Here is a 12,677-nt window from a genome sequence, read left to right as displayed (position 1 = left end):
CTTGTGACACACTATGAAAAAAACCAAAAAAAAAAAAAACAATGAGAGCAAACAGGGCAAATATTTCAGCAGCCCTCGAAAGCATTAAAAATACTCCCTGCAAAACAATTGAGCATCATTTTCACATTGAGAGCAATTTTAGCCTGTGATCTTCACCAATGGTAGAAAGTCACAGAGTACATTTAATCATGTCATTTGGCATAGCTATAGGCCACCTGTTGAAAGTCACTCCAAGCTAAGTGATGGCAACATATCACCACCAGAGTAACTGATAACTGCTGCTCATTGTGCTCTCTGCTGCAACTAGCCTTGGCTGTAGCTACTAGTCAGCTCAGTTAGTCGTGCAGCTAGTGGAGCTAAGCTGACTGGAGTCTGCTTAGAGTGGGAGCTCTGCCAGGTTCAGTAGCCTCCGAACACAGCCTCCAAAACAGGGAATACAACGGCGAGGCGATTCAGTGACTTCGACCAAGAGACTGACTGCAGGAATGAGGAGACACAACAGACGGACGTGACGTGGCAGAGAATATAGGAACATATTTTGACGTTATTTCAAAGATGTCTGTGTTTTGTGTTGCAGAGGTATCTTCTTGGGTTGACATGCTAATCATCTAGCCTGACCCGTCCTGTCTCATAGTACCTCATGAGGCAATGATAGGACAGTTTAGGCAGAGTCAGTCAATGGGAACTCTAGTTGCATGGTCAACTGAACAAACTAGCTAAGAGCAGCTGCAGTTAGCAGCAGTGTGCGGTTACTCTGCCTGGGGTGTGAAATCGACAGATGTTCATTTCTTCCACATTGCACCTTTAAGTAAAAGATCTGCTCTAATTTCTACATATCCCTTCAATGCATTTTAAAATCCTAACATCTGTGTAAGTGTTTTATCAGTCATGGATGGAGTTGATTCTCTGCCCAGTGGCTGAGGATCACAGCTCTGTCTGAAGGACAGGCGGAGCTCCTGTCATAAACGTCCAGCCCTGAGAGCCAAGCACCAATAAACAGGCTGAACTAGACAGACTTAACCAACTTAACAGCCTGCTGTGATGCTGCTGCTGTGCATCCACAACTAATGTGAGGACGTTTCCCGTCATGTGTGTTCACACCGATATTTTTAAAACATTTCTTAGAGGGAATCAACTTATTTCATTATTGATCAGTCTGATTACTTTCTGAATAAATTGTTTGGTGTGTAAAACTTCAGAAAACATCAAGATATTGGACACCTCCATGTTTCTTGCTCTGTCCAACCACTGGTGGGTGGATTCTAAAATAAACCTGTGTCAACATTAAAAGTACTTTGCTTTACATTTCTTCCTTTGATGGCAAATTATCATCTTAATTAAGATCATATTTTTAAAAAAAAAAAAAAAGTCGATTGATTACAAAAAAAAAGAGTAGCTTGTAAAGTAGGTTGTACCATGTTGGATATAATTCAAAAAATATAAGAGTTCCTGATTTTTTTGATATACATTTAGTGATCATATTTGCCCTTTAATTATTTTTTAGTATTTGTGTGGGCCTAAAAAAACACAGACTTTTCCTTTTTCCCTGGAGGCCGGTGGTTGCTGACTGATGTTCAGTGCTTTGTAAAAACGTCTCACTAATTCAGTTGTCCGGCTAATTCCTCTGTAGTAACTCAGTGTCCCGCCTCCCCGGGGAGACTTAAATCAGCGTTTCTGTGACAGGACTTCTGAGTGGCGGCGACGCCCCCAATCAGCACCTAATAATGACCCCGCTCAGCGGAGGTCAGCCACTCCTCCAGCTGTGAAGAGGCCCTGCTGGAGGAGTTTCCTCTGCTTATATAAACATGAGATCTGAGATGTGGAGTGATTGAAATGTAAAGCAACTGCATTAACACTGATTATTTAACTAGTTAACATGTCACAAGTTGTCCTTAAAAAATCCTTGAAAATATCCTTTAAAATCAGATTTAAAAAAAAAAAAAAAAAATTGTTTTGTTTTCCAATCAAAGCGCAGATGAATTGTTTAAAAGAACTTATCTCACTGAAGCCATTTTCAGGACTCACTAGCGTTCATCAAAGATGTCAAATAACCATAAAATCTGTAGATTATTGATGAATTGATAGGTTTTACCTGTGAGACAACACATTACAGGATCATCAAAATGATCTTGACTGTCTGGACCAAATATTGGGCCAACTCATCCAAAAGCTATTGAAATCTCACTTAAAAAAAACCAAAACCTTCAAAATCCAATCCTTCCAAATTGTTGACATATTTTGACTGGATTAAAGTACTGGTGGTAGAAACACGTGGACAGATCATAGAGCTTCTCTGTGACACAACATGAATGCTGTGTTTGATCATTTCACCGCCTCCTGCATCAAAAACGTTAAGAGTCCGCTTGTTCTTTTTTTTTTAGCCTTCAGCAGAAGCCGGAACTTTCATACAGACAGATGTCAACTTTACTGGTCATTATTGCTATTGGGACACTGCTGCATTATAATACTTACCAATATTATGATATATCTATGTAATACGACTATATCACAACAAGGCCTACTGGTTACTTTGTCATTAAAAAAACCCCACACACCATTTCATTCACATTAGCTACACTTGTAGTGTTTTCCTTGCTGTTTTTCACTTGATGTAAAGTAATAAAGTAAAAATATTTATTTATGTATTTATTTCTTTTGACCCCTTAAAATGCAACCATAATCCATCCATCCATCCATCATCTGTACATATTCTATGTACGCCGCTTAATCCTCTGCAGGGTCGCGGGGGGGCTGGAGCCTATCCCAGCTGACTTAGGGCGAAGGCAGGGGACACCCTGGACAGGTCGCCAGTCCATCGCAGGGCCACACATAGAGACGAACACTCTCACACACTCTCATTCACACCTACGGACAATTTAGAATGATCAATTAACCTCAGTATGTTTTTGGACTGTGGGAGGAAGCCGGAGTACCCGGTGAAAACCCACGCTTGCACAGGGAGAACATACAAACTCCACACAGAAAGATCCCAGGCGTCCCAATCGGGACGCGAACCGGCGATCTTCTAGCTGTGAGGCAGCAGTGCTAGCCACTGGGCCACTGTGCAGCCCTGCAACCATAATATTTCATTTTAATAACTTTAACTAAAGAGCCAAAGAGCTAAATTTAAACTGAACTGGACAGCAAGGAAAAAAAGTGACTCTCAATTAAAAAGGACATTCTGACGTTCATGGCCCTCAGAGGCTGAATCGTCATCACTTTGGTGAATCTGACTTTTCCTTTGGCACCACCATGACGTTTTGAGTGAAACGTCTCAACAGTTACTGGATGGATTGCCATGAAGTTTCATTCACACATTAGCCAGGCTGTCTGTTTCCCTCGAGGAGACAGTGAGCCATATAACCAAAAAAACAGAATGACCTTTTGCAGATTATTAGCTGAGTTGCGTCACTAACTTATTTTCAAACTTCGAGCTAAAATTGTCCCCAGAAACCAGCAATGATTAGCAGACACTTATGAGGCAGGAATCACTGACGGTCAGCTTGACTGTCCTCCAGCACAGAGAGCCTAATAGAGAACAGACAGATTTAACCTGAGAGACATTAAATGTTAAAGGTGCACTAAGTAGTTTTGGTAGGAAAAACAACAAAATAATATCAATGAGGTAATGAAACAAACCTGGAAATATTTACATTTTCCATATCTGAAAACAAGGCCTTCAGAACACAGTTTGAAGCTAGAAAGATGGCAGGGTCCGCCACATATAAACAAAGTGAAACAGTTTGAGATTGTGTCCTTTAAGGTCAGTTTGTTTATCTAGTTTGTTCATGTATAACAAAATCTGTTATGTTAGGCCTGTTTCTGTCCCTTTTATGCTTTAATATATGTGATTTCTGCACACTGTCCTGCTAACACAGCCTACAGTATTACTACATCTAATAAAGCTCATGCATTTCTTGTAAACTAACAATGTGTTTTGTTTTTTGTAGTAAATGCACGGATTTCAACTTAAAAATATCCACTGTAGTCTTTGTGGATCTTCAGCTCGCAGTGCAGAATAAAACAATCAGGTTAAAAAAAAAAAAAGAAAAAAGTAAGATAAAAATCAGGGCCTTATGCCAGTGGCAGCCTGCAGTATAAACTTTTATTCCGGTTTGTGTTTTACTCTTTATCAACGAACAACATGAATAAATTTATTATGCATTGTGGTGTAGGCGTTCACCCGCCGACTCCCACTCCCACAAATCTACTCGGCCGGCACAAACTGCAAAGCCACTCTAGTCACCTTGAAATTTCCTCTGCTATTTTCCAATTAAAAGCTTAATAGCCCTGGAGACGGGCTTCATGTGGGGAAGTTTACCGTGCTCTTATTCTCTGTAAGCCGCGCAGGCTCAGATCCCATTATTTGCTTGAATAAACCTTTTTTACGGTCAGAAATGGGCCCCGGCTTTGTCCGGTGTTATGTTTCAATGCCCTCTATTAGTCCGGCAGAAGGGACATATCAGCATCCTCGACATAGTTCCCAACGGGCTTTTATACATGTAGAGACCTAATCATCTAAGTTATGTACGACTGTGTAAAAGGTGCGAGAAAGCTGCGAGCGTTTTGTCCGAATTAAGAGTCTCACAGCCTGCAGGGGCCCCGCAGACAACAGGGAGGGGGACATACGGACACACGTCCTGACTTTTACGTGATCTCTGACCGAGTTATGATTGTGCCGTTTCCTCAAAGTGAACCTTTTTTGGGGGGGATTTACAAACGAGTCAGAATCAGAGATCACAATTCTGACAGCTGGGATTTCAAATTTTTTTTAAATATATATATATATTTAACAGGAGCTGGGTGAAACAGTTTGGACTCATTAAAGATTTACACTTTTTTTTAACTAAAAAAAAAAAACGAACTTTCAGTGTGGAGACAATGTTTGGTCCATGATCAATCATTACAATGTAGATTAATCTTATGTGTTTAAACATGTAGGCTACAAACCTCATTCAGTTTTTTTTATGTACTTCAAATGTATGTTTGATTGTTTCATGCAAGGAAACTCTTTCCCCTTTCACATCAGGTCTCCCTGCTGACAGCCAGGATGTCAAATGTGATAAAGCTGAGTTGGTTTTGGAGTTATGATTACAGAGACCTTTTACATTGGAAAGTCAATTTGTTATTAAAATGTCATGTTCTTTTCCATGCTGACTTGTTACAATGAACAATGTGCTTACAAATGTTTAGATGATCATCTGTGTCTTGAGGATATCCTATTTTTTAATATTCAGTTGCCATTTAGTTGTTAGGTTGTGATGCATGTTTATTGTTGAAATATGATTGTCTTTGCCTCCTATTCAAAGGAAAAACGTACAATTTGGTGCAGAGATTTGGTTTCCTTTCAATCCATAATGTTTCCTTAAAGGCACATTTTGACAGCTGATGCATCTCTGTTCATAGTTCATGTTCAAATCTGATGTCTTATCTGCTCTGAAACCCTGATGAGTGTTTACAGGGCTGTTTGTTTCCCACAGTCTGATAAAGTGCCGTGCTGCAGGCCTCTGTTGTACTCTGTGGCCTCTTTTTCTGGGACCATCTCTGGAGATAATGGTGCAGCCTTACAATGACTGAGCTGTGATGCTCGTTTGCAGGAAATCTCAGCGTTTCGTATGTGCAGGATCAAATCTCCAAACCTCTGTAAAATACACAGAGAGCCTGTTTGTTTCCACTGCAAACCACAGTGTTTCTAGTCTTCTCGAAACTCTACAAACGTGTGAACCTGACAGGGAAACACGTGTGGTTATCTGATCCCCATTGGCACGTTTTTTTTTTCTTTTCTTCAGCCTCGCATGGACATTTTTTGCAGCGTGCAGGCGCTTTGACGCGAATGACAGCGTTTGGTTACTCGTCTCCATAAGTGCGTGTCAGCCCTGATGCGTATCTGTGCTGTCAGCCGGAGGAAAGGTGGATCCTCCACAACAAGCCCACACCTCTTATCCTCGTCCTGTCATGCGTGTGGTGGCGGAGCAGCTCCATCCAGCTCCATCTCTCGGACGGCACCACTCCCGCCCCGCCTCGCCTCTCCGCAGACGCACTCGGGCGTCCTGGGAAACACGCCGCGTCTGACAGAATGAACGGCTACGGGTCCCCCTACCTGTACATGGGGGCTCCGGTGTCTCAGCCCCGGGCCCCGCTCCAAAGGACCCCCAAGTGCGCGCGGTGCCGGAACCACGGCGTGCTGTCGTGGCTCAAAGGTCACAAGCGCTACTGCCGCTTCAAGGACTGCACCTGCGAGAAGTGCATCCTCATCATCGAGCGGCAGCGCGTCATGGCGGCGCAGGTGGCGCTCCGCAGGCAGCAGGCCAACGAGAGCCTGGAGAGCCTCATCCCGGAGTCGCTCAGAGTGCTGCCCGGCATCGGCATGCCCGGAGCCGGCGAGGGGAACCAGGGAGCCCCGCCGAGGACCGAGGAGCTGGAGCTGAGGTGGAGCAGCGCGGAGGCGGCGCAGGCCGGGGCGCAAACATGCACAGGTAGGAGGAGGATGGAGAGACTTCACGTGTTTACATTTCTGAGCAAAAATGGCTTTTTTTTCTGAGGGAAGTAAATGATGACTAAATCAGCCGCAATACTGAGAGATGCTGTTTTCACTCATTTATGGTTTTGTTAAATCGTGTATATTCAGAATGTTGTGTTATTATTAAGGTCATAGACGCGTTTCTTCCTCCTGCTCCTGAAATGTGTTTTTGGGGTAAATGTTTTTTTTCTTTTCTTTTGTTTTATACAATTGTTTTTGAATCAGAAACGAGCAAAACAAACAAACAAACAAACAAAAAACAAATATGAATTAAAAAAAAAAACAACGAGAGAAAGAATAATAACCCATATCATAAAATAAACCAGTACTGCTCGGCTGCCACTTAAATTCTGAAGGACTTATTTAGGCGATCTTGTGAAGTGTTTAAAGTTTTCACACAAACGTGCAATAAAAAAGAAAAAAATAATAATTATGTCCAAAAACTGAGTTTGAAATATAATAAATGCATTCCCTTAAAAAAGAAGATCAAAGGGACTTTTGGGATTAAGAGATGTTTATCTAATCTTTATGTGACACCTGTACAAACGGCATTTAGATTTAGTGTTGTTCACGGCGAAGCACACGGTGTTCCAAACTGCCTTTAAATTCTGTCGTTTTAGGTCATTTTTAGTTTGTGCTAAAGTGACTCAAACACATTTCCTTTAAATGTTGTGCACGACAAATGAAGTAACACGAGAGGATTCGTTCGGCATTGTTATTTTTTATTTAGTGTTAGCAGCACAGTGGAGAGAAGCTTAGAGGCAACAACAAAACAGGTAACCACATTTAGGAAACCGTCTCATAGCCTTCTCAAACTACATTGATGCTGTTATATCTAAACAAAAATAAAACAAGCCACGGGACATGTGAGGCTAATATTAAACAAAAATATCAGGTAATTGTACCTAAAATAAAATGTTGTTTGTTTCTCTAATTAAAAAACAACAACACACATTTATATTTGAGCTTGACATTTCTTTCCTCTGGGTGTATTTTTTTTAAAATTCTGCTCCCTTCTGCCATTATTTTAGTAATGAAGGAAACACATTGATTCGTTTATTTATTGAAAATGTAGATTTTTCTTTTCTTTTGCATTTCAGCCACAGAAATCAGTGTTTATTATTATGTGAAATATCTGACACACGGGGTCACTTCGGGGGCTGTAAAACTTTTTATTTGTCAATTTGTCATGAAAGTCTTCTTAATTTCAGAATGTTTCCTTCTGTTCGTTGTTGAGCAGATCACAATTTCGGCTGCGCTCCTCTGACTCTTTACTCGTTCGCACCTGAGACTAAAACACATTTGGACGCAGGCGCCGATCAGCTGACTCCCACATCAGGGCTGAGCGGGCTGTGATCAGAGGCCCTCCCCCCCCCAGTCGGATGCGATCGCCGTATTTCTCGCAGGAGGTCAACTCCACGTGAAGTGTTACCGAGCAACGAGCGATCTGTTTACACGGCGCGGTCAAAAGGCATCGAGGGTAGATTCCTCACTGACACGCAGGCAGCACTTTGTGTTAACAGCTGTGCAGCGGAGGAAATAAAGCAAATCCACGTTAATCTCTGCGCTGGAGACAAGCTGGCAAGCGATTAATTGCATGTTGGGCCTCCTCTTGAGGAGAGCTCAGAGCGGTTTGCGCCCTGGAGTTGAGGAGTGTGCGTCAAAGCGCAAGGGAGGAGATGTTTCTGTGGTCAGATTAGTGTCTGGTTTTCAATGAATGCCCCGACAGATGTGTGCATGCCTTTAGTGAAAAGCTGAATGTTTGTCTTTCCCTGACTCAGAGCCCGCGGAGGACGGACCTGATGAGGTGTCGGGCGGTGAAAACGGGGGGAGCTCCAGTGAGAAGGAGCAGGACCCGGTCAGCTCGCCCGAAGGCTCCAAACCCAACTCCTGCTACACCCCGGAGCCTCCGGAAACCCCCTCACAGCCCGAGGAGAGCCGCTACAGCCTCCCGAAGGCCACCGAGAAGGAGGCCAAAGCCGAGAGCCCGCAGAAGTATCCCATCAGCCCCGCGGAGCAGAGCGTGCTGATCGAGGGCCTCGCCGGCTCCATCAGTCTGCCCTTCAGCCTCAGAGCCAACCGGCCGCCGCTGGAGGTCCTCAAGAAGATCTTCCCCGCTCACAAGCCGCCCGTCCTGGAGCTCATCCTCCGAGGCTGCGGGGGGGACCTGGTGGGGGCCATCGAGGTGCTGCTGTCCAGCCGGAGTCCTGACGGGAGCGCGCACTCGCACGCCGAGCCGCACCCGGACGCCCTGGTGCTGCCCTCAAACGGACACCTGTTCGAGCACACGCTGGGCTCCTACCACCCGGTGTCCTCCACCGCCAAGTGGTCGGTGGGCTCCGCCTTCCGGGTCCCCGACTCCCTCCGCTTCCCATCCGACTCGGCCTCGGGCCCGCTGGGTGTCCCCCTGCAGCACCCGTCCTTCCCGCAGCCCACGCGCTACCCGCTCATGCTGCGCAACTCTCTGACGCGCAGCCAGGCCAGCCCCTTCGTGCACAACGACGTGACTCTGTGGAATACCATGGCCCTGCAGCAGCAGTACCAGCTCCGCTCGGCGGCCCAGTACGTGTCGCCTTTCTCCCCCGCAGCCCCCGCCGGCTCCGGCGGGTCTGTGTTCCGCAGCTCGCCCATCCTCCCCTCCAGAGCCCCCGAGGAGCCGCGCATCAGCATCCAGGAGGAGAGCTGCACGCTGGGACCCAAATCCGGCTTGTACTCCCCCGACGAGGAGTACGAAGAGCGCTCCGACTCCGCAGATTCCCGCATCCTGAACTCCTCCACCTAGACTACAAGCTGATGATGGACTAATACAGCAGGGGACACCAAAAATGTGTTATTGTGAATGGACATCCAGTGTGTGTAAAGTTTGCTTTTTTTTTTCTTTCTTTCTTTCTTTTTTTTTTTGATGGGGGTGTCTTGTTTCAATTGAACTGTGTCGAGCAATCGGCCTTTGATAAAGGTGATGTTGATCCTCCAGCATCAGGCTTTCAGGATGTCACAGGCATCTGAGCGTCATCGTGTCATGATGAAGGGTGGATGACCCAAACATGGTATTTAAATAAAGGTGATCAATAAATATCTCTCCTGGTAAAGTGCAGGCCTTATTTACCCTCCATATAAATTTAGTTTTTATCCACAAGAAGTTCTTCAGAGGTCTGTGGCTGAAGTTAAACAGAAGAACACTGTACTGTTGAACCACCAGTGGATTGAGGGCTTTTGGACGTGACCCCTGCTCGGTCTACAAGTGTACACGACCAAAAATCGGTTGAATGTATCTGGAATGACATATTGTTTTGAAAAATCTGTCATCTATTTCCTGTGAGCATGTTTAGTACTGTGAAAAAAAAAAAGTTTCGATGTAAGGATCATCAATGCATGTCAAGAGTATGCCAAATAAATCTGACTTTCCCAAATGGATCAGATCGGTTTCTTCAGTGTGACTCTGGTTGGTGTTTGGTTCTTGTTCAGTAATCATCAGCAGCATTTACAGATAAATTCAACATGATTGAAATTGTTACTTTATTTTAACAATGCATGGATTTGACTGATCTCCATAAAAAAACAGCAGTGAAAGTAGTATGATCCTATGATTAAAACAAATTCAAGTTACACACAAATTTACAGATCATTATTTTTTAATAGATGCTAAATCTTAAATTGTGTGTGTGTGTGTCTGTGTGTGTGTGTGTGCGAGTGTGTCATGTACTCAAAGTCAAAAGTTCTCATTGTGCAGTAAAATGGTCACTGTCAGTGTTTTACCACTACATCTGGTGATTCTGGATCAATTTTAATTGCTTTATATACTTTTGAGCAGTTTGATCCACAGCAAAACATTAGTTTCTGTAAGACCATTGTGTGTGTGTGTGTGTGTGTGTGTGTGTGTGTGTGTGTGTGTGTGTGTGTGTGTGTGTGTGTGTGTGTGTGTGTGTGTGTAGCGGCACTGTTTGGATCCACTGGAGAGGAATCCAGACAAATATAGAGGAGTCAGAATTACAAAATCTCTAAAATGATTGGACCTACTGAGGTAAAGTAAAATTATCGTGAATTTGTGCTTAGCTACAGTATTTAATTGAATGTAATTAGTTACATTCCATCACTGGCTTAAATGTGCACTGAGTTGTTTTGGGAAAAAAGATCTTTACTGACTGATTTTTGTTCTGTTTGCCTAAACAAGCAAACAATTTCTGTTTCCATGACTGAATGAACTGAATAAACCTTTAAGGACAACACAATTACACCATTTTTTATAAATATACAAAGCTAGAGTCTGTAACCTCACATCACCTCCACCTCCTGGATAATGATTCACTGGCACCGCATCAGAACACATGCTTCTATCGTCCTCTCTCTCTCTCTCTCTCTCTCTCTCTCTCTCTCTCTCTCTCTCTCTCTCTCTCTCTCTCTCTGTGTGTGTGTGTGTGTGTGTGTGTGTGTGTGTGTGTTAGAAGTGATCAGATCTTTTAAGCAAGACCATCAATAGCACAGTGTATAAATTATTTGTTTCTGGTTCGTTTCCTGCATTTAAGAGTATAGAGCTGTAATCTTTAAAATACTTACAGCCCAAATCGAGAATTCTCATGATTTAAAATGGGCCATTTCTGAATTATCTATATTTATTGTAATAAAATGTTATTACAATTATTGATGTATTAATGTTTATATCATCATCTTTAATATTACAGCTGTTAAATGCTGTACTCATTCATATTATTTATTTTGAATTACTTGCCGGGTAGCTTGTGAAGTCTTATTTTCATCTACAATAATTCATCATAAATTATTTGTTGGATAGGATATTTTTTTTATTATTAGTTTGAATGTGCAAGGTTACTTCAGTTATCAAATAAATGTAGTGCAGTCAAAAGCACTACATGTAATATATAGTAGTACAATGCTTGCCTCGCAGTATTGTGGTAGTTTAAACCTTTCAAATGCTGCCATCTAGTGGTGACATCTAGCTACGTCATGGTTACGTCACAGGCCAGAAGATGAGCGACAGCTGAACAATTAAACGAAATAACGAATGAATCTTCGGTAATAAGGTTTTAAACCATTCTATAATATTTTAAAGCTATAACAAACACCACATTTAACATATCAAAAGTGGAAAAATAACCATAGAAAAACAAAAAAAGGATATTTTCATTACTAATGTTGTTATTCTTTCAAAGTGGTGGGGGGAGAATTTTATTTTATCATTATTTTTTCATCCAAGTGTTGTAAACCATTAGACTGTGTTACTAATTCACTTTCTACATACCATTTCTGTTTGTGTTTGTTCTGTGTGAACGCTGTTTTCCTCACCGCCCTGACACTTACCTGCACAGGTCTGCCACCCAGCGGACAAAACGGGTACTTTTACTCTTATTCTCAGGGCCTATAGTTAATCTACAGTAACACAGAGGTAAACAGTAACATGGCATTATGTATGTCTCAGTATTGTTTTATTACAGCATCTGTGTGTTTGCAGCTGGCAAAGCTTTGTGAAATGATATGGAGGCTTCATTCAGGGATGATTGTTGATTGTAAACTAATTCATACTGACCTGACAATAATTGTGATTTTATCCATTTTGTTTTGTGAGATGAACTCGTTGGAGGTCTAAGTAACATCATAATGATGTAAATTAGAATAGGATGTAAATGAAATTAGAATATTTGGGTGTTTACATTGCACTTTTGACCCTGTTATGTTTGTCTGGCAGCTTTAGTTACTAATTACTTTACAGATGACGTGATGATTCACACACTTCCTGTCCAGTGAAACCATGTAAACCATGTTTTTGTCTTCGATAGGCTACTAGTTAATTTGCAGATTAACATTTTTGCGTGCAAAACATATGAAAGCTTTAAAAATACAGTGTTTTGTTAAGAATTGACTACAGCCATACCCCCAAAAATATATACAAGTACAACTGAAACTATCAGCTGATAAATTAATTGACAAAAATGTATAAACCATTGAAAAATAAACAATTTCAGCTTCACAAATGTGACAAGTAGCTGCTTTTTAAATTGAACTAAATCAAATAATAAAATACATTAAATAATGTAACCTTATTTTTAATTTTTTAAATGATTTTAATGACAGACTGTTGGTTGAACTAAACACACATTGTGGAGGTGTAAAACAATTCCTCACACATTTAACAAACCAAACA

At 42.2% G+C, this 12,677-nt stretch overlaps 1 protein-coding gene across 4 annotated transcripts; it reads left to right on the top strand.

The window, feature by feature from the left end:
• The first annotated feature begins 5,958 nt into the window (after positions 1-5,958).
• dmrt3a (doublesex and mab-3 related transcription factor 3a) lies at positions 5,959-9,915 on the top strand. Of its 4 annotated transcripts, none has more exons than XM_037098095.1 (2): positions 5,959-6,437; positions 8,275-9,915. In XM_037098095.1, the coding sequence occupies exons 1-2, from the start codon at positions 6,077-6,079 to the stop codon at positions 9,300-9,302; spliced, it is 1,389 nt and encodes a 462-aa protein (XP_036953990.1). In that variant the 5' UTR covers positions 5,959-6,076; the 3' UTR covers positions 9,303-9,915. The 4 variants fall into 4 exon arrangements, 2 of the variants coding, with proteins under 2 accessions (XP_036953990.1, XP_036953989.1); XM_037098094.1 differs by having other exon boundaries at positions 5,959-6,476; positions 8,302-9,915; XR_005075057.1 differs by lacking the exon at positions 5,959-6,437 and adding an exon at positions 7,526-8,210 and having other exon boundaries at positions 8,302-8,443.
• The last annotated feature ends 2,762 nt before the right edge of the window (positions 9,916-12,677 follow it).

Source organism: Acanthopagrus latus, chromosome 5 (assembly GCF_904848185.1).
Source record: "Acanthopagrus latus isolate v.2019 chromosome 5, fAcaLat1.1, whole genome shotgun sequence".
Classification (NCBI taxonomy): Eukaryota; Metazoa; Chordata; class Actinopteri; order Spariformes; family Sparidae; genus Acanthopagrus; species Acanthopagrus latus.
Note: the sequence above shows the minus strand (reverse complement) of the source record. Positions and strands in the feature narration are given on the sequence as shown.